This window comes from Anoplophora glabripennis, unplaced genomic scaffold, assembly GCF_000390285.2.
Source record: "Anoplophora glabripennis isolate ALB-LARVAE unplaced genomic scaffold, Agla_2.0 scaffold134, whole genome shotgun sequence".
Lineage (NCBI taxonomy): Eukaryota > Metazoa > Arthropoda > Insecta > Coleoptera > Cerambycidae > Anoplophora > Anoplophora glabripennis.
Window position 1 is genome coordinate 559,679 of NW_019416384.1, and position 24,200 is coordinate 583,878.

The 24,200-nt window shown below is 36.5% G+C and overlaps 1 protein-coding gene across 1 annotated transcript in view; it reads right to left on the reverse strand.

The window, feature by feature from the left end:
• Positions 1-24,200, reverse strand: part of LOC108903817 (disintegrin and metalloproteinase domain-containing protein 10) — a 162,618-nt gene that overhangs the window by 82,573 nt on the left and 55,845 nt on the right. The window contains exon 3 of the mRNA XM_018706119.1: positions 8,744-8,862. Within this exon, the coding sequence (XP_018561635.1) occupies positions 8,744-8,862 (119 nt within the window). The remainder of the gene's footprint in view (positions 1-8,743; positions 8,863-24,200) is intronic.

Genomic DNA, 24,200 nt, shown 5'->3' on the forward strand with positions numbered 1-24,200 from the left:
GTGTGAGGGCGGGATTTTTCTCAGTCATGGGAGATCGATGGGGTTACGTCGCGGTGCACTTTGCCCAATTATAGCGAAAGGGAGAATTATTTATAATTAGCATAGATGGGATAAATCATAGTAATATTGCGTTTTTCTTCGTTTTGGCAGCTTCAACAGAACACTTCGTAGGTTGTTTGGGGTAAACGTAATTTGTATTATGGAATATTAAAAAATTTTTCTACTAAATCATATACAGGGTGAATTTAAATGAAGAAGTTTGGTCCTAAACTCAATAAAATGAAAAATACAGGGGAAGTTGTTTATCGAAATCGACACGGACATTACCAGCTGTTTATTTTCCGATTAGATCAAGTGGTTTGGGTCGTGTGCAAGTTTGCGCCTATTTCGTGAAGCGAGCGCGACAACCGTCGCCGTCACCGGAAAATATTGATATAATTAACAGCGCCACGACGACCGTTCCGGCGTATCCTCGTGGGAAATACACCGTACAAAATGGAACGGCTCCATCTGGGATTCGAAATTTAATACAGCTCGGAATTAAATCAATACGATTCGATTGTTACGGTGCATTGTCACGTCGTGTTTGTTGTAAACTATACAAACTCAAAAATCCGAAAGGTGAAATCTCTGTGCGAAATGGCCGTTAATATTGATTCAAAAATGTGCAAGAGTATCGGATACGCGGGAATATATGCGGAAACGGAGAAGATTTTGCATTCCGAACGCGAGATTCGTACATAAAATCCAATTAATATTATATAAAGGTTAACAGCTAGTTGCATTCGGCTCGGCTGCAAAGCGCACGACGCAAACTGGAACAAATAACACTTAAAATCTCAACTAAACCGGCTACGTGGTTCCCAGTACGGCTGATGTCTTCCTTTTACGTTCGATATTATTGGTGTTTCGCTTTTACCTATAGTCGTTAGCTATTATATCCCGGTTGGAAGAAAGAGCACGTATCCGTTCGCATTAAAAATGCTTAAGCGGCCATTCGGCGATATCCAGGCGAAATTAGCCGCATTAGCGGAATAAACTCCCAAGAATTTATGGACGTCGCGACAATGTATGTCTGCTGCGGCGCGAGATCCGTTGCAAAGTGAAATTTTGCACGGTTCAAGTTACCTAATTGAAGTCAATGAAATTCCTTGGCGTTTGGGACAAGCGGTATTTTTACCGAGCTTTTGGGATTTCGATGCAGCCTTTTCGAAACATAGGCAAAAAATTGTATTTTTGAGCCGGCACCTTTAATTTCTCATGGATACCTGTTTTGGTCAAGATTGGCCCTGGCTGGAGACGACTCTATACGGTTCCAAACGGAAAGCTGAGCGAAAATATGAAGCCCTCTCGGAACATGAAAAAAGTTACGACACTTGAACGACAACCTATTTGTTATAAAACGTAAAATCTGCTCCGCCGCTATATTTCGCTTGTGTTTCGAATCCGCCCTAAACGAGTCCGGCGCCTGTAAACATTCCTCCAGCTGTAATATTCTGTTTTATGTTCCCAGGGGACCGTAATCATAGATCTGGAGCATCTATTACACCCGCCCACTGATCGAACTCTACAAATCTCTTAAGAAGGGTCCAAGAACACTCCCGACCCTCGTCTAGTGTAAACAAAGGGCGTAATGTTTTATTCATGTCGATTTCATGAAATGGAATTAAACGCCGCAATGTGCCGAGAAGTTAGTTCAAGCACCCTGTGGAGGAAAATCTGTTCCGTCTATCGATAAACTGAAGTAAAAGCGGTATGATTTTTCTTAAATATATATAGCGTGTTAGAAGACATATGTTATAACATTAGGAAGTTTTATCACAACTTGGCAACACTGCAAGTTTTAATATCAACTAAAATAGAAACCGCCTTTACGAAATAATCGGAACAAAAATTTTTTTACTCGACTTCGTTGGCAACTCGTTCGACATTCGCTGAAGAAACAAACCCGTAATCGTTACGCAGTATCGGCAATCATAGAACTGGTTCGAGTAGAGCGATCTTAAAGAGGTAAACTGAAAGTAGGTCCATTCTCGAAAGCAGCAGATAAATTTAGTAACGAGTTTCATCTGTTATTTCTTGAAAAAGTAAAGTGCATTGCGCCAGCTTTACATCCTATTTCTTTGCTTAAAATTAACTTTCTCGCTTCATTGAATCCAGGCGAATAAATAGAATGTAAAGATACATTCTACTCTGGCCTGGCGAACCGTATAGTTGGAGGGTTGTTTCCCGTTAAAACTACCCCAGCCTAGAGACAAAGCCATATCGAAAATAATACTTCATAATCCCGTCTAACTGCGTGTTTAATTTGATTGTCTGTTTGCGTCTGTGCGCCGTAAACCGGGGCGTCCCGACGGCTCGATCTCCAGTGACGCGAGACGTCTTGATAATTTCAGGAAGGCGAGCACCGAATTAATTTCCACTAAGTAAGAATTTAATTACCGTTCCAGATGTACTTATTAAATAACTCGTCGGGCCGCTGCTCTTGCGAACAGCCAGTTTAGATAAACTGAGAGTGGTTTAATTAATTGCGGAATTGTTATCCACTTTCGTCTACCCGACGCCGTCGTGGGCGGCGCGGGGGGCGAGAAAAATATCCCAGTACTGTTGGATGTCGCAGAATTACGTTGTACCAAACAACAATGTATGACTTAAGTTTAAAGACCATATATAGGAATACTTCCAATAGATAACAAGTAAAACCAACGAAACAACATTAAAGAATCAGGTATTAAAAAAAAACAAATGCGAAATGTCCATAATTCACAATAATTGCTAGAAATGCAAAACTAGTATTAGTCCAGGGAACCAAGATAGGACCGATTGACGTGAAACTTGGACTTTAAGTAGAAAATAGCTCAAGAAGCAAAAGTTATAATATGGTACCGATGAGCGCTTTTGTCCAGGGGGTAGAAGCCACCCCTTCTAGGGGGTGAAAAATGAAATATTGAAAATAACCTCAGGAATCGATAAAGCAATCAATTTTAAGCAAAAAGTAACTTATGAACATTTTTCAATAAGTAAATAAATAGGTGATTGAAAATGTACATTCTTTATTAAAAAAATTCGTTTTTCAGTTGTTTTTCTCGAATAACTCGGAAAATAGACTTTCTATGGAAAGAAAACATATAGAAAACTTATAGAAAAAGAAAAAGATTGAGTTTTTTTTCATTTATGTTTTATGTCCGCCAGAAACTAAATTGGAAGCATTTAACGTGAAATAACTAAAAAAATCTTTAAAATGAACTTCACTTTAAGTTGTTAGTATAAAAATTAACAAAGTTATGATCAAAATAAAACTTAATTCACTTTTTCTGAAAAAAGAAGCAGTACAAAAACTGATGAATTTTTCACGAGATTCAAAATTAAAGGTAATCCTTCTACAATAACATATTTTTGAAAATAACTTTATAAATAAAAAAGATATAAAAAATATTCATGAGTACAGAAGTTTAGATTTTTTCACAGAATATTTTGTTCTTTCAATCTGTGTAGGATAAAAATTAACAAAGATGTCGCTATAGAAGTTTGCAGTTGAGGGCGAAGGTCATGTTTCTTAAACCCTTTAACGTCAAAAATCTCAAAAATAACGAGTTACGAAAAATATTCAATTTTACAGCACTTTTAGCTGTTGAAATTTTCCGTAAAATCATTTTTGGACCGTCTTAATAGCTTTAAAATTAAGGAAGTTATCGTTAAAAAACTAACTGTACCTTATTGCTTCAATTTTCGGAGCATATCAATATTTTGGTTATCCACAATTTTGGAGCATTCTATATACATATAACCTTCACTTTTTCCCTTTAACCTTTTAATAATTCTACTTATCAAGTTTAAATGTATAAAATTGTTTTTATTTTTATATTGAAGGGTGATTTTTCAGAAACCCAGTGATCTGATAAGCACTATAGGAGGGCATTATAATTCATTTTAAATAATTTAAAAGCCTTTTTTTTATTCTGTCATTGGGGGTGGTTTTTAAGGGTTAAGACAGTGCGACAAATTATAAATTGTATCTATTATAAACAGGTAAACAAATTTAATTTATCCTATTTGTACTATTAAATCATTTCAAACTGTTAAAAACTATTTTTTTTAATATTTTGTTATTAGGGGTAGTAGGGTGGCCCAAAAAAAAAACGAATATTTTTTTTCGTGTCTCTTGTGAAAATATGTTAGTTTTGTCATTTTTTAAAGTCCCCTCAAAAAATGAGCTCAAATATAATTTTTTAGACGTCGCTCAAGATTTTTAAAAATTTCCAAAATCGTCAAAAATTGATTTTTTTTAAAAAAAATTTTTATCGTTATTTTATCATTTTCTAGGTTGAAAAAATTCTCGATTCTGAAAATTTCTAATCGATATTTTAATTTCTAAAGGTCACTCACAATTATTTTAACTTTGAAAGTAGTGTACCTACCTAAAATGTTTTCGAGCGATCTCTAAAAATAAATATCAACGAACTAATAACTTTTTATTGAATTTGATGAACAAAAGTATAGAAATAAATGACTAGACAGTTAAAAAATGTCTTGAGGCAAAATTTACTACCGCACTGAGTTATACAACTATTACTAAATACGGTCCACATAAATTATTTATCTTTGTTTATATATTTTATTTATAATATTTTAATTTTTTTAAAATTTAAGTGTNGGCGCGGGGGGCGAGAAAAATATCCCAGGACTGTTGGATGTCGCAGAATTACGTTGTACCAAACAACAGTGTATGACTTAAGTTTGAAATAGGAATACTTCCAATAGATAACAAGCAAAACCAACGAAACAACATTAAAAAATCAGGTATTAAAAAAACAAATGCGCAACGTCCACAATTCACAATAATTACTAGAAATGCAAAACTAGGATATAACCAGGGAACCAAGGGTTTCACCTCCGAAGAAACTTGGACTTTAAGTAAAAAATAGCTCAAGAAACAAAAGTTATATGGTGCCGATGAGCGCTTTTATCCAGGGGGTGGAAACCACCCCTTCTAAGCCGTGAAAAATAAAATATTGAAAATAACCGCAGGAATCGATAAAGCAATCAATTTTAAGCAAAAAGTATCTTATATCTTATGAACAATTTTCGATAAGTAAATAAATAGGTGATTGAAAATGTACATTCTTTATTAAAAAAAGACGTTTTTCAGTTGTTTTTCTCGAATAACTCGGAAAATAGACTTTCTATGAAAAGAAAACATAGAAAACTTATAGAAAAAAAAAAGATTGAGTTTTTTTTCATTTATGTAAGTGCAATACGTGCCGAGATAAGCTGGTTGTAGATAATTTCATGTCAACCAGAAACTAAATTGGAAGCATTTAACGTGAAATAACTAAAAAAAATCTTTAAAATGAACTTAACTTTAAGTTATTAGTATAAAAATTAACAAAATTATGATCAAAATAAAANTTTATTTCTATTATTTTGTTCTTCAAATTCGATAAAAAAAATTATTAGTTCGTTGATATTTATTTTTAGAAGTCGCTCGAAAACATTTTAGGTTTGAAAGTTAAAATAATTATGAGTGACCTTTAGAAATTAAAATATCGACTTGAAATTTTCAGAATCGATATTTTTTTCAACCTAGAAAATGATAAAATAACCAGAAAAAAAATAATTTTTTGACGATTTTGGAAATTTTTAAAAATCTTGAGCGACCTCTATAAAAAAATCGTTTTGAGCTGATTTTTTGAGGGGGCTTTTAGAACATGATAAACTAACATAATATGTTCACAAGAGACACGAAGAAAAAAATATTCGTTTTTTTTGGGCCACCCTAAGGGGTAGTTTTAATACCATAAAGTAAACTATTGAAAAGATTTCTATCTATGCGCTACAAAAATATTTCAAAGTCAAAGAAACTATTAATTTTATATTTTTATCATTAAGGGTAGTTTTTAAGGGCTGAAACTTTATAAAAATAACGTAAATTATAATCCACAACATAAAACAATATTTATTCTATATATGATTTTATACCTATTTTTATATTTATTCAGTTTTTTAGCATAAAGGGTGGTTTTCTTCTCTTAAAAATAAGAAGCGCATATCAAGCATATATAACTTTTCATCTACAGGGTGGAATAAACTTAATTCCAAATTTTCATAAAAATCGGATCTATCCGAAAGTATTGGGAGGTTTTACGCTATTTTTGAGCAAATCCCGACAAAATTTGGGTCGAGATAATTGGCTTTCCTCCTCGATATAGACAGCACGTCACGTGGAATCCCATAAGAACTATTGCAATTACACAATTCCCAAAATGTCGACCAGCCTTGCAAAATAATACCTCGAATTATTAAACTGCCAATATCTAATACCCTCAAAGTGGATGAAAAGGCGGAAGATGGCGGATATATGAAGGGTTCTTATAGACGAAAAATGAGATTCACAAGTAACCGATAATAATTATACAGGTGTTCCAAAAAGATCTGAAATGAAATGCTATTTCGGAAAATTAATCGTAAAATCTTCAGATACAAACATACTGGCACAACATAATTCTTAGTAGGTAACTGCTACTTTGTAACTGTTACTTGAAGTATCTTTATGCAAGCTGTTAAAAAAAGTATAAAGAATGTATGTGATTGTTTTGAACAACAACTAATTATCTTAAAGAAAATCCCATTTTATTAAGTTAAACGTTAAGTTTATTTTGTGCGATTTATCGAAATTGTCTGCAACTTTACACCTTGGACTTCTTCCGAGGCCGGTCGAGAAGGCGTTACGGCGTCCGGGGAAAAAAGAAAGTTGACGGTTCCTCGGAAGAAGCGAGCCAGCTTAACGCCTTCGCAACTCCCGCTAACGACTTCCAGGTTTCCGGCTAATGGTTGTCGACCGTTATTGATGACCAACAATTTCTGAACAAGCGATTGGGAGCAATTACGGTGGGGGAGGTGGCTCTATTTACGTATTACAGGGTGTCCCTTTTACCCCGGGGATTGGCCCTTATTTTATAACAGTCGGAAATAAGATTATAAGAGAGCGTGCTTGGAAGAACGCCAGCAAGAAGAAGTAAGTCCGGACTAGAAAAATTCAACAAAGAAACAAAGTACAGTAAGAAATTTACGGATGAATTTGATTCATAAAATTTAGCAGTGCAAGACTTATAAGAGTTGCCGCGACCCTTATCTATGGTACGTTTTCCATTTATCTACCGAGTCGAACTTCGAACGCTTCGAAGATGGTGCAGGATACGCTTTAATTTACTTGTCACTTGTTCTTGAATCTCGTCTTAGGACGGTGGTTGGGTGCATAGCGAAGTAAACAAATTGGATTTTTTGGAAACAGTGTCAAGTATTTATGACAATTTTAATACGGATTGGGAATCTCGAGAGGTATAAAAATTTGGTTATCGAAGTTCGCAACGCTCATACGGTTATACGACTTTCTCCCTGCAGTTTCTTTGGTCCGCCCCGTAGCCGAACGCCATCCCTCTAATTGATAATTTAATCCCCGCCATCCTGTGACTTATATCGACGTCGAAACTGTACACAAAGGAGCAATTCCTGGGGAGCGTTCAGTAGATTAAAGTCATTATAAAACAAAGCAATTAATGTAATGTGTACCGTGGAAGCGACTACTGCCGTGCATCTAATGTGGCTTTGTGTACGAGTGGCGGATGAACGATGGGGGATGATGGGGGGGGGGTGGATCGATGAGGACACGAGGCGGGCACGTTGATTAATTCTAAGTGTGTGTCGTTTAAGAGAGGGATGCAAAGCGTTTCTGTCTGTAATAACCCCCTTTGGGACACGGTTAAATAATTTCCGAGCTGGTTTAGATCGAGGGAACTCTGAAATTGGAGATTAAGTCCTCTGACCGGTATTTATATTTGTCTATGATGCTTGGCTTGGAAACTGACAGTAATATTTCTGTTATTAACTTTATTTCTGCGCCCGATAATGATGAAGAGGGCAAAAACAATAACAAGCAAAAATAAACCAGTCTTTGGAAACTTTTGTGGCTTATATTTCGACATTTACGTTTGTGCTGGCGCAGGACTAGAAGGAAAGTCGATAACAAACGATTTCGGGTACGCCAAACTGCCTCTGTCTTCATTACGCGATGGTCGGCGAGCGAGTAAATATGTTTTCGCATTAATTTGTTTTTTAATGAAATACCGCCGACTACAATTCATTTTTATATAGCGTTATTAATTGTAAGAGTAGGACGATTCAAAGCGACAGATAATTAAAATTATATAAAAGGGGGCAGCGTGGATAATGAAAAAGTTAATAAGTCATTATGTTAGGGAACGATGAACTCGAGGAATCCATAATACAACTAGCAGCCATAAATGTTTGTTACATAAACTTTACATAAAGAATTCACGAAGAAGAAATTGCTCCATTTTACAAGTCCACTTTAAGCGACACGTCCTTTATTTAGAGCACTATTTACCCCGCCGATAAATCAACCAATTAGAGTAGAGCAAATTGGAAGCAGACCTCACAGTGGAGACAACTTCGTGCGCTCGATTGCCCCATTACAAACTTCTGAAAAGTTGACAGTGGCGCGATTCCGACTAAGTACATCTGTTCTGTGTCAAGGCGGCCTTGATCGGAAGCCATATACAAGGCCTACTGAGTAACTAGTCCCTAACTACCGTGCAAATTGTGACATAATGGAACCGGTTGGGTATGTTCTAGTCTGATTGCGGCGATCGGGGCGGGGCGTTTCGAAAGTTCCCGACGGAACTTATGAAGAAGCATTCATTGAAAATATGTTGGATTCACTCACCTTCGAGGGTTCCGGCGTAAGCGATGCCCGGATCGAAGCTGATTAGGCCCCTTGTCGATTCGAATCGAATATCGTCGGCAAACACTTCCTTGTCCGGGTAGAGCCTCAGTTTGAACAACCTGGAAACAAAATCAACAGCAAAGGTCAATATCCAGAAGCGGCAGAGACGGGAGGTTCCGGACCTCCCGGCGCAAATTTAATCTCCCGGTTTTTCACAGTGTGAAAATTTGAGGGGATCTCGTAATTGGGGGGCGGTATCGCACCCGGAAGCGTCGCCTCATTAAGTTGTGTTAGAATTACAAAAAAAAGTTCCTAATTGTACAGCGTCGACGGCTGCGCTGCTGGGCTGGATCGGATAGTAATCGTTTTATTCACTTTCCGCTTCCTGTAAGGCTAAAAATTGTTACAAATTCTTATTTTGTTTCTGTTAAATATTCGTTTAAACGTAACATTAATGTTCCTTCCACTTATAGCGTCGGGAAAGGCATAGAATGGTGGTATAAATAAGAAAAAGAAAACAGATCTGACATGTTTCCTGTCGTTCCCAAAATATGCTGAACAAAATGGAAATTCCTGTTTAAAATAATGTTCCGTAACATCTTTCTTACGCGAGATAGAGACTTGAAATTTGGTACCTCGAAATAGAAGCATACACTGCTAAGGGCCTGTTATTTTAGGAAAAGTAACACTTTTTTTTCTGATAAACTTTATTTACATCGAGTGCTTTAGAAATAAAATCATCATTTATTTTGTCTTCATGTGTACGAAGAGATATTTACATTTTAATTTATTTTTAATGAGAGAAATTTTGCACACCAGTTTTTTAAAGTACGTACAATAAATAAAAATCTCCGGTTTTTATTAACGTATGGCATTTTTGTAATGTAAAATGATAATTTTAGTGTTGGAATAAAAACCGATGTATTTTTTCGTGATCACACACTTAAAATAGACAGTACAGAAATTTTCATTATTTTCTAACAATATTCTTTATATTGTAAAGAGTAAAAATATGGCTTCTAAATAAAATGTTGTATCGATAAAAGTTAATAAATTGAGTAATTACTTTTTTTTGTTTATCATATTCCATTTCAATAAAATGATATTAATATGAGAAATTATAGCGTCCTAGAATGACAGAATCAATATTAGGAATTTTTATTATACATATTACAATTCTATAATTATTGTTCTGCCGATTATACGGGTCTAAAAAAATATTTTGGATTAAAATATAAAAAGCTTAGCTGTGAAAACAATCGATTGGTTTGAAATATACAGAGTGACCCATTTCAAATGGAAACAGGCCTAGGAAATTGGTATTTATTATCAGATTTATTTCGGGTTTTTTTCTGAAAAATGGAGCAGTAAAAACTCTACTCTGGACAAAATATTAAAATTTGTTTTCTTGCTCAAGGCCTACTTCCAATTTGTTTTCACTGTCAATTTTTACAGAAACTGTTTAGCGATTTTTTAATTTCAAATCTAACTACGGCACTGAATTCAGCATCCCCTAAATCGGTTTTATGCCAAATTTCCTAAATAAATATTTAATAATAAATAAGGGATTTATAACAATTTTAATATAGACTTCTTTTTTATTAAATACTGTTATAATTTTCTTGGCTGTGAAAAATGATTTAAAAGAAAATGAGAAAGGGAAGAGATAAAAATACTCTTTTAAACAACAACAAAATAACTGGTCACGTGGTTTGTTGCATATTACACCGGCTGGGCTGTAATTTCGACATCGACGCCTGTATATAAGGCTCCGCAGTCGTAAACTCGCGGATTTCCTAAAGTTTATGCATACTTCAGATACCAATTTCGGGCCTTATGAATAATTCACCTATTCATACGCGCCAAAGAGCATTACGCCCCACATTAATTTAACAATAACTTCGGACGCTCGATGCTCACATATTTCTTAACGGGAATTTTTTTCTTTTCTTTTTTCGAGATGCCCGGCAAAAATATTGGAAATCGCGGTGAATAATTTACGGCTTCGCGGTGATTTACATACGCCCGGCGCCTCCGCCAGATCCTGCAAGACGTCTGAGGGTAAACACGCCACCGTGCGATCTGTTCCTCTTCCAGTCGGATAACTGGCTGGCGAATTGATTTTTACAGCCGACTTTTCAGCGAGAAGGACAAATATTTGGCCGCGTCGCCCGCTAAGGACTTTGTAGTTATGTAGAAATGCCGAAAGAACGTTTTTTAAAGCATCGCTCTTAGTATTTGTTTATTTATTGGGAAATTAGACGACATTCAAAAGAATAACGAGAAAAATGAAAAACTGGAGGTGGAAAGCCAAGAAATAGACGACGAATAATAGGGGCCCTGAAGCAGAACCCTGTGTTTAACAGGAAAACAGTTAGATACACCATCGTTTACATAACTTCCTGCTGACGATTGCTAAGAGACGAATTAATGAGAGTAGATAGGCCGCAGGGCATAATAGTTCTGCGATTACTTTATTCATACAAAGTAACTAAACTTTATTTATAGATACTTGCCATACACGTTTTTCTTTTACTCCGTATTTGAGAGAATGACAGTGGGCCGGGTTCATCTGTTGACATAAAGTAACTTTCCGTCGAATTGGAGTTCCTCTGTGGGAAATATTAATCGGAAAGTCCTATTGTCGGACAAGGAAACTTTTACCAATTTTCATTTGTTACATAAATATTTGACGAAATCGATTTCAGGCTTTCCAACTTCGAGACGGTCGTTAAATGAAAAGCACTTAGTCGTCCCGAGTCGAACGGCTCCTTATGCCGTCAAACTGTGTGGCACGCGACTCGTTTTTTTTTTTTTTTTTGGGAGATATAGGTTTCTTCTTCGTATTTGATCTACGTCCTTAACTCGACAGCGTTCTTCGAGGGCTCTCGAAAGGAAATCACACTAATCGACGACAGAGATGTTTAACAGAAACAATATTATTAGAGCAATGGTTTGTAAGTTAATAATGTAATTTCTTTCTAAAGGTATTTTATATGTAAGAAAATATGAACTTTCATAAAGAATTGTAATTTGAAACACAGGGGTGTTTGGAGATTTCTGGTTCACAGTGCCATTCGTGCATATGTTCAACTGGTAATCATTTATGAAGGTCCTGAATAATGCAGAGAGGAACACGCCACATTTACATCTCTCAGGGGGCTTAATAAATAAAAGAAAATAAAAAAAATCCGTTCGTAAAGGACTACATCTCGCGCTTTCCCAAAGCTTTTTCCCCGACATATCGATTGATTAAATATTGATACGAGAAACAAAGTAACATGTGAGAAAGGAAAACGGTCGTTACGACAACATTTCACCCTTGACGCGTACGATTAACGATAAAGCTAAATATAGTGCGTAGAAAATAGGATCTGTTTTTATCACTTTCTTCCAAATTACCTACTCGATATTCAAACGTCCAAATATAGAATAAATTCCTTTGTCTTCGGAACAATCCAAATTATTTCATTAAGACCGTAGAGATTGCGACACAAAGGCGTGCCAGCAGAAATGAAGCCATAGAGGCATGTTATAATAAAACACAAGCCATAAAAATGTAATTACATTAACCTGGTTTTTATCCGGACAGACATATCTGCGTTTTCTATCTCGATATGTATTAAAATGAAACTCTAAAGTGGTACGTACCACCCAGACGCCGTTATTATTCAAACCTTGCAATTTTTTATACTTCGGAATACACAGATACCCCATATCGCGTAAATAAGAAAAATCTTCCGGGACGCGCTAATAAAAACCGCACTTAATTCAATTCGCCCCCGTCAAAGGCCGGTTTCGGTCTGGTTTTATGCCGTTTAAGCCCACGACGCGAAACAAAAAACGTGCATTAATCATTTTTATTCGCTACAAAGGGAGATACATTTCGACCGGAGCTAACGGCGCGACGTCATTAATCACTAAAGACGGATTGCCGTTCGGAAATTATATAATTTGTCTAGCCTGGACGGATGAGAGAGTTTAAAGTAAAAACCGCATTTTCCTCGGCGGAAAATGTAAATAGAGAAGCTTAATTTTGTCGGGCATTTCCCTTTTTTGATGTAAGTAGGTCAAATGAAAATGTACTTAGTACGTCTTTGAAGGCGAGGCGCACAGATGTATCATAAAAAATACAGCCGACGGTGACGACGGCGGTAGGGATAACCTCTTCTACCAGGATCCCGTGATATCGGAAAGCGGGGTGTCACGAGCGTCTTCCCGGAATTCCCGGAAAAAGAGGCGAAAAGAGCGCGGAACACAAATAACATTAGCATGAATTCATATATCCGACGTAAAGAGAAAATAGCGCCGACTGACATAAAACCAGGACGCGTTTCGAATGGTAAGCTCCCCGCCTGCAATATTAAGTCCGGACCCTCGCCCTTAAGCGTCCCGGGGGACGCGCGACGGTAGGTGTACAAGCGTCGGATTATGCCAATGATATAATACGTTGCATTAATAATTTTAAATTACGTTGCGGTTGGCGTTATTTATTTAGCGTAATACCCCAGGACTATCCGGGAGCAGTCCGCTGTTGTGGGGTCCGGGATATCGGCCGGCCGTGTGTACGGTGCGGCTTGTAAGGGATGAGGTCGCGAGGGATTCCGGGCAAAGCCGGCGTAAATAACTTCTCAAAATGTAATTTGATACACAGGCGTTTCGCCGCCCCGGTCCTTTTTATATTTAACGCCGAGGATGGAGCGCAACTACACCGCACAAATTGAAACGGGAAAAAATCACGAAAAGGCGGCGGGTAGAGGTGGGCGCTATAAGATCCGAGCCCAGAAAAATGAAACCTCGTATTCTTTGGTGAATTTTAAGAGGAGTCTTTTATCTTCATTTTTGGTCACCATTTGTGAATCACCTTGTATAAGTTAAAAATTACAGTTAACAGCGTTATCTACCGGCATTTTCCTATCCTCTCTATGAATTTTTAATTGGGACTACGGCAGTCGCCGCACGAGCGCTCTTATTTAATTTTTCAAATTCCGTCGCCGTATCAAAGGACGTTTTTATTAATTAACTTTCCAATATAATGGAATAGTAACGCGGTGTCGGACCCCTCGCGCAAAAACCGGGCTTTTGAAGTTGAATTGAAGCTTCGTCCGCCTCCGGAATCGTAATGAAGGAAAAAGTATGAAGCGTTTAATTTCCCATCCGCCACAATGGTCGAGGCTAAATGATACTTAATTAAGAACCCATCTTTATTTATGGAGAACAATATTTGTATTTTTTTTCATTGAATTTAAAACTTAAATAGGCACAAAAATACCTTTCCATTTCTTTCACATTAAAAATAAATACTGCTCTATTCTAGTCCTAGTTTAGCTTTAATCACTTTTAAAAATCCTAACCTAGTCTTAGTGACCTAATAAGGCCTTATGATGAAGATTAATGTATACATTTTGAAAAACCAATACCTTCGTGAACAAATTTTGAAGGGTTTTTGTCGTAGGTGCAATTTGTTATCAGCAATAAGTTCACCAAATTAAGAAATGATCTGTTAACCATGCAGAAAAGTTATGACAAATTATTAATTCAAAAAAAATTAAGGTTATTAACATCGGTTTCTCCAAACTGTGTCATCGAAACTCGTATCTCAATTTTAAGGAGCAAAGTATTTTGAGTAAAGTATGTTAACATAAATATGATACAGACGAATGGGTTTATAACTCGCCCTTATTAAAATTTGTTGGATTTTTTTTTTGCATAATTTTTAGGAAGATTAGCATATTATAACGGCTTTAACTAACATTTTAGGCAATGCGCAAAGAATACGGAACGGGGGAAAACCGAGGCAGAGAGTGCGGATTAATCTAGTCGGACAAAACGTTTGGGGAGGTTCTTTAACCCTAGGGTGCATAAATTTGACGAAATTCAAATAAGATCCGTCAACTGTTCTGTTCACGACCTTGTCATTTAATTTCGCTTGATTCGTGTTTTAATTTGTATTAATTTTTGCCCGCAAGCACCAACAAGGGTCATTTCTCATTGGTAAAGTGACAATCTCAACATAAGGCACACGAAATAAAAAAATACGTTGTAATAAAATACTACTCCATTTCATGGAAAGAAAAAGCTGTAATAATTATAATTTATGTGATTCTGTCTAATTCCACAAAAAAAAGCATTAAAATTTAAAGTCCTGGTTACCCATATGATTTTTATTGAAATTATAATACTAAGTGAAACGTCCTTCTAAAGAAATTAAGGACAGTGCAGTCGCTGAACGAAAAAACACTGACGTATAAAAAATTCAACAGACATGTGATGAAACATCTAACCACTACCGAACTGGGTGCATCTGCCACTACTAAAACAAATATATTGACTAGTCTCAGTGGAAACCTACACATAAATTATGTTAGCTTCGATTTGTACCTATATATAATTCAGTATTAACCCAGAGAAGAGCAATAGCTTATTTAGCCTAACAGTAGCACAAGCTTCGAAATCTAGGTAAAAGGCCAAACTTTCAGTGGAACACTGAAAATTTCAACCCTATTCTACTTCAATAAACCGAAAATATTCTTTAGTAACTCAGTTTGAGACTTGAACTCATAAAAAAAATCTGTAGACGCCGAAAAACGTATTTAAACCAAGTCCAATCAACGCCAGGTTAACAAATGACTTACGACCCGCCGAAGCCGCTGGCGGAGGACTTTTCAATCTTGCCGTACCGCTGGCGCAAACCTGATTAGGGCGCACTTTGCAGCCGCCCCGTGTACGGGTAATAAATTCGCCCCCGGGAGCGTAAGAATTCGCGTTACACGGGGGGGAGGGGGGCGTGACGCCTTATTGAGTTAGGAATAATCGGGGGCGCCCCCTAGCGGCCTCGGGAATTGCAGATGAGGGCAACATGTGGTTGTACAGGCGCTCGGAGGGGCGCGGGGGGCGGACGCGACGCCGACTTCCGTTTCCTTAACGCGAAACGGGACCCAGTTTCATAAATTCCGAGTAATTCGGGGGTGCGGCGGTTCTTTTTTTTGCGGGAAAATGTATTTGCCGACTTTAACTAATGATATAGCGAACGAAAACCGGGATAAAAACGGGAGGTTACGATTTTCTATAAATAAAGTTATTTATTGCAAAAATGTCTTGTTAGGCATTCAAAACGGTAAAAAAAGAGTGCATCTAATGCTACTAAGGGACGAATGTAATACAAGAAATCGTAAATCCTTAAATTACAAAAAAAGCAAAGAAAAAAAATCACTCGTGTGATGTATTGATGCCAAACACAAGAAAATTAAAGCAAAAATAGGAAGTGTAAAAAAGAATTGTATAAAAATAATTTTTTAAATGTTGGGTCCAAATTGTATTTGTTATAAGTACATATTATTCATTTTATTACATTTACTACAGTTTTCAGTTTATCGGTTTGGAGAAGGTGCTGGTGAAATGCATTTATGTAATTTAAGTTATTTATTTATATATTTATTCAAATATGCACCCTATAATTCCACTTGACGAAACAGTAATGCAATAATGGTTTATTAGCTTTTCATGGAACCAGCGATCGAAAATTAGCTCAGGCGCGATATATTTCGATTCCCGCAATTAATAATCACAGCGTGTCGCGGCGTTAATTCGAAGGGGCACGGAAATTTCCCCTCCAATAAAAAAAATCCGCACCAAACATCACGAACCGCAACCAGTCGGGTCTATGAAGCGTGGAAAATCAACGGGACATGACCGTAACGTGGTGTTTAACCTCCAAGGGGTGGAAATTGTGTCTATTGTGGCCTGACAATGACTCCCGTTTCCCTCTCCCTGGTAAGTCGCCGCAGATATTGCAGGTTATGGTTGGGCTTTGCAGGAGAACCCCGTCGTATTATGCGGACGTACTATTATGGTGGACCTTTAGGGGGCAGGGGATTTGCGAAATGTCCGGGAAATATGCGAATGTTAGGGAAGGGGGGTTTGTTTCCCTTTATCACAACACATTTTAAAAAAATGAGTGAGAATAACCGTATTTAGAGCCACGGCAGGGCACTATACTCGATATTTCTCTTAAAAATAGCCGTACAAACGGACGAGAAATGTGCTGTCGTTGATGACGAGCATTTTCAGTATTCATCAAATACAGTTTTTCTCCGATATCACTGAACTTGATAAAAATAGTTCACTATTCTCTAACAACTCGACGATATTTAAAAAAAAACATTTATAACTGTGACATAGATATCGAAGTACTAAAATCCGTGTTTATTACATATTTCGAAGTTATGGAACCGCCCGCATGCGAGCTCTTATAAAATAAATAGCTCCATCGCGAGCGGAAGAAATTGTGAAGCGTAGAAAAACCACCAAGCCTGAAATCAACAAGTGGCCTTATTTCCTTTGGAATACACCCATTTCCTTTACGAATCCGAACCCGAAGAAAGATGTTTAATAATAAATGATTTTTTATACGATTTCAACTAGACGTCAAGTCCAGTACAGTAAAATTTCTCGTTCGGGTATTTGGTTTCATTAGAACGCGTTTACCCGGTAGAAACAATGCTTTTTGGTAAATCAAATTACTAATTCACAAAGTGGTGCCGGTTTGTGTTCCGGTGAATGCATTTGCTAGTAGAGGGGTTCCTAAAATTATACACATACGTGTTTAGTCCGGGATCGATGAATATTTAATAATCCCTGCTCCCAATTCACGCGACATTAAATATTAAAACAACCGAGTATTACACAAGTGTCATTCATTCACAGACGAACAAATATTTACTTTTCTAAATTCTCATACTATTATACCAACTACGTAATAAGCAGGTTCGGCCAGTTTTGCGTGTAATTCAAATCAAGTGAATAAGCAAAAAATGGTCTTGCAAAAATACATGTATTTTTTCAGTGTGGTTGTTGTTGCCTATTCCGTCCCGACGAGGATCAGAATCAAATCGGACCGGGCCAAGTGATCGAAAATGATTCATTTTCGTATAAAAGAACCTACCCTTGGCAACACATCCTGACTTGACTTCCCCTGCGAACCGGTTGAATTAAAAGAAGCCGTGAATACGCGCCCAACCCTTATCGCGGCCTATTCAATTCACCCGGGGTGACACGTGTGCGAAACTGTCCTTTCATCGAAACCCCTCTCGCTCTAAATATAGGACTCCACATAATTACTGTATCTTTACCACGCAGCGTAATGTTGAACTAGACGTTTTGATTAATAACCCCGCAGACGAACGGGTTTCATTGAGTGCAGCGAAAGGGGAATTCGTACGAATACGCGCGAGTGGTTCGATAAAAAGATTATAGAATGATGTGAAAAGCGGGTATGGAGAGTGCCAGGAAGGATTAGGGGTGTATTTTTCGAGGAGCGGGCGAATTCGGACAAATGATGCTTTGTTGTGCAAACAAAATAGATGATATATTTTTTTAGGGAATTTTTCAATATGCACGTTGCTTATTCTACATGCTGAAGCATAACTGACCCATTTTTAATTGTTACGAACTACGTGTTTTTGTACTAATCCTAATCCGTAAATTCGTTACACGAAATATACGAGCTCGTGTTTATATTTTCTGTATAGACTCGGTGAAATCGTAGGTAATTAGGTTTCTGTTGATGTAACGTTATGAAAACGGCATCAACCGAAATTCTGAACATTTATTAGACATTCCAGTGAAAGCATCCCCGGTAATAAAGCTAAATATGATATAAAGCGGTTGTATCATTACGCAGAAGGAATAAGCCGTAAACTTTTTACTGGGTATCGTAAAAGCTTTAATTGCGTTTTGGTGGAAATTCAGCCTTACTGTCATTATATTTTTCACTTTTGGTAGAGTTAAAAGACAGATCATATGAACTAATATTATTCCTAAATTTTATTTTTGGGCCACCACAAAACGAAATAACATCTACAAAAATTGTTTCTGTGCTATATTTTTTAAAAATTAAGTGTGTTCAGAAGAAAGAAGGCAAATAATATTCCTATAAGCATGTATCCTTACAACAACATTGTTGTTGTTATACCTATATTTAACTTTCAAAACTAAGTTATTTTTCCATTTTCTTTACACATACATATTTGAATATTTTTAACAGCATAAATGAATGAATGAATAATCATGTAGTACCCCATTTTTCAAATATAATTGCCCAAGTCGACGTTATTTCTTAGATTCTGCTTAAGATATCTCTGGTCGTAAATTTAAAGTCAAGGAAATAATAATTATATTTTATATAATATAATGTCAACACGCTTATTTTTATTTATTTATTTAAAAATATAATTTTCTTCACGTTTATATCTTTAATATCTATATTTTACTGAACGTAAATCACATATTATACATTTGGGACATCTTTTTGAAGAACATATAGGAATATCTAGGACTTGGACTTTTGGATGTAGGATGCCTTTTTATTCTCAATGTTTTCCCTTCAGCTGACTACTTTACTAAAAAAGCTCTGCTAAATTTGTACGACGTTTCGCCAATTATTAATTAACAAAAAAAAAGACATTATACTAATGACGTCGAGTAAAAAAAAAGAAAAAACATAAACATTGTTCGGTAAAGGTTGACTACCGACCGCGCCCCGCTCGTCGTTTACACATCCCGGAATAATGCCCATCAATCTCTCACTTGTTAGTCCCGTCATAATCTCGAGATTCAAACGAGCGCCCGGAGGAAAAAAAACGGGTAAATAAGAAATAAAGCGTAACGCTGAATCACGCCGCTCGGTCCGCCATATTCGCCCCAAATTGCCTAAATTAAAATTTATTACGCCGCGTCAGGCTTCGGTAAATATTCACGGTTGCGGAAAACGGCCGCGCTAAGCTCACGAATGGCGATCGCAATCCCTGACGGGGCAAAGTTTTAAGACGTCCCTCGCCGAAAAACGGGAAAATAAGACGAAATGAGGCCGATTAATTTGAGGCGATATAGAAATATTGGTAGGAAACTCAGTCGTTGTCAAGAATTTTCTTTTATTTGCTCGCATATCATAATAGATACATTTGATGTTATGTTTTAGTACTGTTGATTGTCGTACTTTCAAAACTATAAAATTCACGATGGAACTAGTACTATAATAAAAATGTATAAAATAGATAAAAATAAACGATTGGAGTATTTTTATTCAGTTTAGCGCTTTTTTGCACTGCATTTTATCTTATTTTATTTTAAAGAACCTCAAATTTAAATGTTTTTAAGTAACGCGCGTTTTCCTCCATTCTCATTCCGGTAATCCGCGTAATGTTTTTGAATAAATCCGGCCAGAGCGATCGTGCGGGAAACAAAGTTTTATTTAAAACGTGGCCCGGCCAACTTTTTCACCGGATCCAAATCCTGAGTTAGAAAAATAGCCGGAGTCAGGCACTGAATTCAAACAAATGGATTTGCCGGAATTTGAGGCCCCAACTCTGCCGGGAAATACGTCGACTGTTGATGTTGGATGTCATACCGCATATCACGAAATCATGAATAATACCTGGAACGCTTCTTCGGAATAACATATGGGCCTTAATATATATCGCGTGGAGGAAAAGTCCACGTATCATCGTTCAGAGGGCACATTTCGACCTTCGAGCCAAAACTAAAAATCGTCTTAGCTACAAAAGCTATAATTTTACCCTAAGAATGTGCATTTTCCTACATTTGTACGATTCATGACAATGCAATCGCGGTCTCTCGCATTTCTTTGCCCGAAAGGATCCTCTGCGTCGCAGTCTGACATTTTGCGGACAGTCCCATAAAAGCTTTTAGTGTAATGCCCCATGTTTCGTTTCTGTATGTGTTTTGTGTGCGTCGGCAAACAAGCAAGCCGTGTCGGGAGTTCAGAACTGTAATAACTTCGCCTCTAAAAACGCTGTTCGTCCTAAAAACGTAACGAAGGTTTGTGGGCCTTTTTTCTCGAAGGCAGCAACTCACATCTAATACACAACGTCAATGGGGTATTCTCCCAACTTTTTAACTATACCGTTATCGCAAGATTTATTAAACGCCGCAAATACATTAAAGCGATGTCTTTTTTAATTTTAGCGATACCTGATGGTTAAATTGGCGATATCTGAGATTGAAATGTGGCGACGCTGGTTGTAGCATAAAATCTACATATTTCTTCACCGTGCAAACATCAGAATGGGGCCCTATACCGCGCATACGCTCTTAGATTTACTTAATAGCAATAATAATAACGGAATCCCGTCGGCGCCATGTAACAGGACCAAGTTTCCCAATTAATTCAGTGGTACTCGTTTATAATGACGACAGTTGCGTGGGACCGGCTCTTACAATTTCTGGATTATGGCTCTAAATGCGAGCTCTATAATTTAAACGGATTTATCCGGTTATAACTCGTGTACGGCTCTTTCTTTCTCACAACGTCTCGCTCTGTTTCGTGAGCGGGAGTCGTACGGGGCTAGGTTTCATCCCCTGTAAAAGATAGTGCGACAAACAGGTTTCGTTATTCTAATATTCTCACTCTTACAAATGAGTTACTGGTAGCTGATCGCCAATTTTAAGAATAATTGTGCCATTTTAGGTAAACGTTTTAATCTAAGCTCGAAAGAGCAGTCACAACTTCACAAATCGAAGGCAACCCGTATCTCGTCCTGGATGTTTGCCGAGTTTGCATGTGGTAAGTGTTTCCTGCAGGATGCATGCGGAAGTCGCCTAATGACCTCAATATCGGAGGAAATAGAGCGGGACAATCCATACAGCACTGCACAACACAGGTCGATGTACAAGATTCATCCGACGATGATGGGACGCAATCGGGAGCGACGCTACTAGACCGTGATACGGGAAAATCGACAGTGATTACGGAATGCGGACCGAGACGGTGGCTTTTGCGAGGTGGAATTCGGGAAAGATTTAAGTAGAAACATCAAATTTACGAATAAAAAGAAACAGTATATGGTACTTATGTAAATGAAATGTTAGTGGCGCAAATTAAAATTAACACCCAATAGATTGTCGTCAATTTTAAGGTCAAATTAAGTTTAATAGTGTAGTATTTTAATAACACACTTATGTCACCCTCATCATCTGATTGTGTCCTAGAATTTTCGATAATCATCGTGCTTGCCGCCAATAACAGGTTTTTATGGTGAATTCAATTTATTTTAATTAATCAAATAGTAAACTGTATAACTTTTTAAAACGATATTGTGTCTTTAAGAGAATATAAAGTATATCAATTTATTCTAATAAAATTTAAAAAATATTACTGGTTTGTTTGTTTTCATAGTAAAAATTTGCCTTTCATTTATAAATAATCCTTTTAATAACGTTAAAAGTATTGGAACGAAAGAGTATTTTTCAATACCATCCAATACAGAATTGTATGCATTTAAGTTTAATATCAATATTTCACGTTAATCAATTTCAAAAACCATCGTATTTAATTGCATCTGCAATTTCATTAAGTTTTGGGGATTTTTAGCTGATAATGCCGATCATGCAATGTTGATGCCTGTACTCGACGGTTAGTCAGGTGTTAATACCTATATAGGGTGGCCCAAAAAAAAACGAATATTTTTTTTCGTGTCTCTTACGAAAATATATTAGTTTATCATGTTTTAAGAGCCCCCTCAAAAAATTAATTAAAAAAAAAATTTTTTAGAGGTCGCTCAAGACAAAAATTTCCAAAATCGTCAAAATTTGAATTTTTTTTAACTTTTTTCTCGTTATTTTATCATTTTCTAGGTTGAAAAAAATCACGATTCTGAAAATTTCAAATCGATATTTTAATTTCTAAAGGTCACTCATAATTATTTTAACTTTAAAAGTAGTGTACCTAAAATGTTTTCGGGCGACCTCTAAAAATAAATACCACTGAACTAATATTTTTTTTAATTGAATTTGATGAACAAAGAATAAAAGTATCGATAAAAGTAAATCACGAGACACTTACAAAATTTCTCGAGGCAAAATTTACTATCGCACTGTGAGTATCAAATATTTATAATTTTTTAATTTTTTAAAATTTAAGATTCTCGAGAATTACTTCTATTTTTTGTTCATCAAATTCAATAAAAAAAAAATTATTAATTCGTTGATGTTTATTTTTGTCGGAATTAAAATATCGATTTAAAATTTTCAGAATCGAGATTTTTTTTAATCTAGAAAATGATAAAATAACGAGAAAAAAAAATCAATTTTTGACGATTTTGGAAATTTTTAAAAATCTTCAGCGACCTCTAAACAATTTTTTTTGAGCTGATTTTTTGAGGGGGCTCTTAAAGCACGATAAACTAACATATTTTCACAAGACACGAAAAAAAAAAATATTCGCTTTTTTTTTGGGCCACCCTACAATACATAACGGCGCAAAAGATACAGCACACGTAGAAAGGTTTATCAATCCGACAAATCAAAATACAGGTATGCAGTCATTGTAGGTATGTGTATATTTCCCGTCGTTACTCTTCGTCGTGTCACAATCGGGAACGCGATACCCGCCCGACGGCGATACCGAAAATAAACCACGAAACGGGCCGTAAAATCGCGATCCGTTAGTGGTACTTTCTAAATACACACGCCATTACCGCTGAATTAACATGTTTCGACTGGCAAACGGGGCGGCGAGGGAGGTCCCCGACCCCCTCCCCTGCCCCCAATGGAGTCACTAAATCAACAGGCAACGACCGGTTGTTGGGACGGGCGCACTCATGAATATTTTTATTTATTATTGCATTCCGGACGTCAGCGGCGAACCGACGCTCTACTCTGATAACGGCCCCGCGGCACGCCAGCTACACGCCGCGACATGATAGTGCGCCCAGCGGCGTACGGCAAAGGGGGCACCGAACGAAAATAGAACGAATCGTCTTCAAGATATCGCGGCAGCCTTTGTTCCTGTATGCGATGCATATTTTAAGGGTGCAAATCCACAGATTAGTACAGTTACTCAGGAGGAGCCAATTTTAAGTAACAAATGTTATATAAAGTTTTTTAGATAATTCAATACTTTCCGAGTAATTCGTCATTGAAAATGTTGATTTTTTTACTGAAAAAGTGCTTGTTTTCGGACAGTTATTTGAAAATAACTATGAATCCATTGGATTTAACGAAAAAGTTGTAGTGAACAAAAACAAACGTAATAAAAAAACAAATCTAATGGCATTATTTTGTTTTTCTTTAATTGCAATATAAACTGAGTTATGTATTTTTAAACATTATTATATGTTAGCTAAAAACTAAATTGGAACCAGTTAACGTTAAATAACGCCAAAACCATAAATATTAGGAAAAAAACTATTAGAACCTTTTTTAAGTACTTTGAAAAACCTTTAAAATGAGCTATTTTAAAAGTCTTTAGAATCAAAATTAACGGAAATATAATCGAAATAACATGTTAGCCTCTCTTTTTTTAAGAAAAAATTAATAAACAAATCAATGCCTTTGGCGACAGAATTAAAATTAAATGCAATCCATTTACAGTTTTCTTCATTTATGTTCTAAGAATACGTTCTGGGTCTTTGGCTCACTTACAAAGCATGATTTCGAA